The following is a 6,291-nucleotide window of genomic DNA, read 5'->3' as shown; positions in this document are numbered from 1 at the left end:
TGATCGGTTTGTTTAATAATACAATAAAAAAAAATCAAATTCTCACAAAAATATTTCATAGAACTTTGTATAATTGTATTTCATATTTTGTTTTTTCATGTCCTCTATTTTTCAAACAACTCTTCATAACTAACCTTACTCAATATTTCATACATATGATCCAAAATTCATTCATCCATCATTCTTCAAAAACAACTTCATCAAACTTAAATATTTCAATCATCCATGATACATACATGCATCATGCATCAACAAACACAAAAATTCCAAAAAGCACATCCTAAAATTAAAACATAGTCAAAATAACAAATCAATGGCATAAACATGATAACACTAACCAAGAGATAAACGATCGCAGTGGTGGCCGGTGGTGATGAACAATTGGTTAGGTGTGGTTGATGGCTAGGGTTTATTTTTTAGTAGGAGTCTGACTGATGATATGAGATGAAGATAATGATGAGAGAAAGTGAATGGATTAAAAAGTATTTTATGCTGGACTTTAATTTTTGGATTAACCATAAGTTTGTGTGAGGTAGGATAATATTAGTAAAATAAAGAGTGGAGTTATCATCGGATTGGTTCATCGGTTTCACGGATCTCGGAATGAAAAACCATAAACCAAACCAAACTAGATCGGTTTTGATTGGTTCGGATTGGTTTCAAACCGAACCAAACAAGGTCGGATATTTTTTCGGTTTGGTTCGGTTTAGACTTTCGGTTTCGTTGGTTTAGTCCGAACCGCTTACACCCCTAATGATGGTGGCCGATGGGCTTAGTGAGAGAAGGGAAAGAAGTTTTGGAAATTTTTAGAGAGAGAAAGGAATTGGAATTGTGTGGAAAATTCTATAATTTTCCTATTAAACATTTCTCTTGGTTGGCAATTACCCATTTTGCCCCTGCTTAAAATTTTTCATAGACAATATGAAAAATAGTTGACACAAATAAATGTTAAATGACGGTGTTGTTAAGCGGGATATTATACATCGTGACTCCAACATTCGCAGATCCTTTAGGAGTTGATGAACCCTGTTTCGGACAAGTTCGACTCAGTCCTTCACGAGTTCGACAAATTACACGAGCAAGTGAAGAAACCCTGAGAGCAGGTTGCTGAGGCTGAATCACTTCTAAATCTGACACACACTCTGGTTGGGTCGGTTAAGCCATTGTGTTGTAAAAAAAATGGCAATTCATGCTTGGTCCCATGGAAAATCAGTTGAAATAACGTAAAGCCATTGTGTTGTAAAAAATTAAAATTCAACTTTGATTAAATTTGATTTTAATTTCTCTATTGAGTTGATTGAATTTGATGATGACATGAAAAGTTTGATGAACATGAAAGAGAAAGAGAAAGAGATGAAGATGAATGGTGTTTTTAATTTTGATTTTTTAAAATTATTATTAATTTAATAAAAACAAGTGTGAAAAATAAATTAAATGAAAAATAATTAAAAATGTCAAATGAGTGTGCCACATCATCCTTTTTACACAATCATAGGTGACTCAGCGTGCCACGTCAACTTAAATATACAGTCACATGTCTCAGGGTCCAAAACCAAATAATTTTTTTTTGCCCAGTAATTAGACTAAAAATAGTACTAATGGACAAACATGCAGCGTTTATCATTCCGCTGGTTTTAATAGAATAAAATGCACTAAACAAAGATTGAGAAGAAACTTTTGCGGTCATTTCTGTTTTAAATATTAACAAAACATGGTGTCATAATTTAGAAGTTAGGAACGAACTAAACAAAGATTTCATACAATAAAATAAGTTGCAAAAGACAAAGAGCATTAAAGTTAAACTGCTTCAGAATTAAATAATAAACACCAAAATTGTGAAGAAACTTTCTCCGTCAGATCTCAATTATAAACCAGAATAAATTTAAAAAAATGAACTTTTGCTTATGTAGTATTATTATTATTTAAGCCCCATAAACCACTTGCAAATTGTTGGGAATTTGAATCCCCGCCTTTTACTTACCATAGAGATTTCCATCATGCCCAATATGGATCAGCGTTATGCTCGAAAATCATATTCAATTTTCGAAAGGCGTACAACTTCTCCATATGCTTGTTACTCTTGGAAAAGTTGTATCTTGACCGTTCTGCCATAACGACCCTCCAAAGATTGCCAATAGCCTTGTAAACATTGTCCATCTCCTTTACAGTGTAACAACGCACAATCGGAAATGGGCGGTGATCCGATCTTGGATTTTTAACTTTGTCAAATCGACCCAATTTTGAGTTGTTAGTGAGTATATCATCCAACATACAACTGTAAGATTTTGCATCCACGTCGTCGGATATGTCAAAAGAGACTGCAGATACACCTCCCTTATTCACATACTGCTCAACCAGACTCTTAAATTCTTGGTAGCTTGAAACATGTACGTGAAGATAATCCAATTTTTCACTCTTTCTCCTGCATAAATTTGTAAGCAAATCAAAATAAGGGTTGGCCGGAATTTAAGAAGAAAGAATATAACAAAAGAGTGAGAAGAAGAAGAAGAGAACAAATAAGGCAAAAGCTAGAAGATTAAATTACTTTTTGTTCTTTTTCTTCTTGGTCTTCTTCTTGGTTCTTGTTATTTTGCTCAAACGCATGTCGAAACAAGGCAGTAATGTGGCCATCCTAAGAGTAACAAAGAGAGAGCAGTCAATTAACATTTTTTTAAGAAGCAAATTTTATTAATAAAAACAAACCCCAAAGCAAAAGAAATATTGTGCAAAAATAGAGTCCATGTAAAAATTAAATATGAGGGGCCAACACTACTTGCCTCAGCCTGAGCAACATACGAAGGCAAATAGAAGCCAAATTTTGCTTTCTATATGCACCACCCCACACTTATTATGACTATAAGAGCTATTTCCAAACAATACAGTTGGAGCAAACCTAGACACTGGGGCCAAAATATCGATGAAGTTGATCAATTATGAACAACAGGTTAAACTAGTTTTACATGGCGAATTTTGATTTACCCAAAAAAAGAAAGAAAAAAAAGTTTTACATTCACCCATGGCCATTTTAAGATTCTTTGGTTTTGGACCTTGATGCATCTGACTATGCAAAACATCTGATGTGACACTCTTGATGGACATTTCCATTTCATTTTTATTTTAATTTTTTGGACACATGACTTTACTTTTATTTAACGTTTACTTAAATAATTGAACAAATCAGAAAAAGCAAAAACAAACATGAGTAAACCAAAATTCATCAAATCCCCAAATCTGAAGCACTTAGATGAATCCCAAAATCTCTCATTGTGAAACCTCTCAATTCTGAGTCCCGAGATCAGTCATACGTAACCCTCTCTCGCCGGAATTCGCTCTCTATCCCGATCTATCTCACCAATAAAGATGCGGTTAGGACGGCGTGAGGGTGGTGGTGGTGAGGACGTGTGGTGGTGGTGGTGGTGGTGGACAATCTGGAGAAAATTGTTGTCTTTGTTGTGTTGTTTGTGATGAAGGAGAGAGAGACAACAACAATAACAACCAAAACACCTAGTATTACGACATACATCGGTCTTCTCTATACATGCTAAAACACCTAAGCCTGTTAGAGAACAAGAAGATTCTGATGTAAAAAAAAAAAAAAATTATAATGAATATCAATCTTCCAATAGTTAGGAGAAGAGAAATATTTGCTTTATCACTAATTACAACTTCTACATGGCAATGTCAAACCGATACTCATGCAACAAAACAGTTATAAATAGTACTAATTTACTTCTACATGCTAATCTTCCAATATATTTTTATTTCTTTCTAAAAATCTATTGAATTCTTGGAAATCTTAAAAATCCAAAAAATACTAGAAAATCTTTGATATAAATAGTCCAAAAACAACTTTTATATAATCTAGGGTTAAATATTGGAATTGACCTGTAATATATGCGACTATAATATATGCAAATGCGAAGATGCGAAGAAAGATAAATGACTCTGTAAATCAACAATCATATATTCTAACTTGAGATTCTTATTATTTTTTGACCCTATAGTATAATTTAAAGTCCAAAAAATCTCTATAAAAGTTCATAATAAATCTGTGACAAAAATTCAATCCCTAGACCACAATTTTGGACCAAAAGCGTATATATTATTGGGTCAAAAAGAAGAATGTAAATTTTTTATTTTACATAGTCAATTTAAACAATTAACCCTATAATCTTTGTAGAAAATTCAAGTACACACTTTTTTTCTTTATGTAATCGAATAGAGTTTTAATTTTTTTTTTTTTTACTATCAGTTTGTGAAACCGCCAAATTTATCAAAAAACAGTAAAATACAAGCAACAAAAAAACATCAGCCATAGAACCTACAAGCAGCATACGACCAACAAACCCAAAAACAAAAATACAGCAACATCAACCAGAAGAGAGAAAGAAAAAAAAAAAAAAAAACTGATAGTACTTACATTTTCCTCTTCTTCGACCACTTCATCACGGGCCCTTTATGTATGCCAATTGAGTAGTATAAAAGACGAGCGGTCTTCATAGTAACTGAATAACCGGAAACCAGGACAAAACCGGCGGTTGGGGTCGGTTGAAAGGTCGGACCGAATTAATAGTTAAGAAGAAGAAAGACAAAACGAAGACCAAGTTGTTGATTGAGTTAAGAAGAAGAGAGAGGCAATGAAAGTAGCAGCCGCGGCACGTTGAGAGATGATGATTTACAATTAGGGTTATGAATCAGAGAGAACAATGAACTAAGGTTGTTATTATCAATCAAGAGTATATATATATATATAAAGTAAGGTTTTTTATGTCACGTGTCACTTCCACGTTCATTCTCAATATTTTTATTATTTTTTCTATTTTTAAAAACCAATATTTTATTTAACATAAATATCTCAACAAACTTTTGATCTTATGCACTCAATATTTTATTTTTGTTTTTATTGAATTTCTAATATGTTATGTAGCAGAAATATCTCAACAAACTTTTGATCTTATGCACTCAGTATTTTTTTTTTAATTTTTATTGAATTTCTAATATTTTATGTAGCAGAAATATCTGAACAAACTACACATAATACTTTCAACAAAGTTTACATATACGATCTTATTTTATGATTAAAAACTCCATTTTGTTTATTTGTTTTTAGGAAAAGAAGCTTCAATTAGTTATTACTAATCTTTTAGCACTATATCATTCAATTAATTTTTATGTTTGAGGGAAAAAAGGTTCGATTAGTTTTTTGAGGGAAAAAAAGGTTCGATTAGTTATTATGTTATCTTTTAGCTGCATATTCAAATGCAAATGTTAACTATAAATAAATAAATTTTCGTTAATCACATATTTACATATTTTGAGCACAAGCAGAATCCCCAAACCTTCTTTTAATCTAACATTTTTCCTTCTTCAGGTTTGTCAAACACCAATTTTATTATTTCTCATACATATACTTTGATATATATATATATATATATATATATATATATATATATATATATATATATATATATATATATATTCCAACCACTTTCTTCATTTTCAATCGATTTTTCTCTCTCATACGCATGGGCCACGAAACAAACCCATGACCGCTTGTTTAAAGGGACCCAAAACTCTTACCACTTGGACCAATTCATTATTGATTTTGTCACACTTTTTATTCTTGCATTGGACATTCATCTCATCATTTATATTTATTTTTATGATATTATTATAATTGTAAATTTAAATAAATTCAATCTAATATATTGACACGTGTATTCGTGCACACAAACTTATAAAACACTTTTAATATCTAACCCAGGCAACGCCAGGTCTCTAAACTAGTATTATAAAAACAACAACCCTTCTTAACTCATTTGAGAATGCCCTAAATTTTCTATAAATAAATAACACATGTAACAAATAAATAAAAATAAGTTTAAATATTAAAAAAAATGTAACAAATACGATACGGATATATGTTTTTTATTTATCATTTAAAGAGTGTAACAACCAAGATTAAATGAGTATATTTATACTTACTTTTTCATTATCTCAATTATACTCTTAATTAACTTTTTCTAATATAAAGATTGTTGTTGATGTCATTAAAAAAAATTTGATTATTGATGTCATTGAAATAGATAATCATGATTAGTTTGGATTGTTATAATTTGAAAGCAACAAACATTTATATTTTTAGTTTTAATCAAAATCAAAATTTCATATAAAAAAAACACCGTTCATAATTTTCAAACCTTAGCACAATAAAAAGAGCGAAAAGACGGGCACCCTTCTTTTCGCTAGTATATCTATACTACAGTAGAAACTCTTTAATTTAATACTCGG

At 31.0% G+C, this 6,291-nt stretch overlaps 1 protein-coding gene across 1 annotated transcript; it reads right to left on the bottom strand.

Moving 5' to 3' along the window:
- Positions 1-1,785: 1,785 nt before the first annotated feature.
- Positions 1,786-4,711, bottom strand: LOC146911863 (uncharacterized). Its single transcript, XM_085718100.1, has 3 exons — positions 4,421-4,711; positions 2,546-2,632; positions 1,786-2,422 (listed from the first exon to the last, which is right to left on the bottom strand). The coding sequence occupies exons 1-3, from the start codon at positions 4,498-4,500 to the stop codon at positions 1,996-1,998; spliced, it is 594 nt and encodes a 197-aa protein (XP_085574226.1). The 5' UTR covers positions 4,501-4,711; the 3' UTR covers positions 1,786-1,995.
- Between the last annotated feature and the right edge of the window lie 1,580 nt (positions 4,712-6,291).

Source organism: Medicago sativa, chromosome 6 (assembly GCF_051527215.1).
Source record: "Medicago sativa cultivar Bolivia chromosome 6, Bolivia_mono, whole genome shotgun sequence".
Lineage (NCBI taxonomy): Eukaryota > Viridiplantae > Streptophyta > Magnoliopsida > Fabales > Fabaceae > Medicago > Medicago sativa.
The sequence above is the reverse complement of the archived record's forward strand: the minus strand, read 5'-3'. Positions and strand labels throughout refer to the sequence as shown.

Bases quoted from the DNA above. Each gene is read 5' to 3' on its own strand.
- LOC146911863 (XM_085718100.1), bottom strand. From the start codon at position 4,500: ATGAAGACCGCTCGTCTTTTATACTACTCAATTGGCATACATAAAGGG. The intron at 2,633-4,420 runs GTAAGTACTATC...TGTTACTCTTAG, and splicing joins TGGTCGAAGAAGAGGAAAAT to GATGGCCACATTACTGCCTT. The intron at 2,423-2,545 runs GTAATTTAATCT...AAATTTATGCAG, and splicing joins AAGAAGAAAAAGAACAAAAA to GAGAAAGAGTGAAAAATTGG.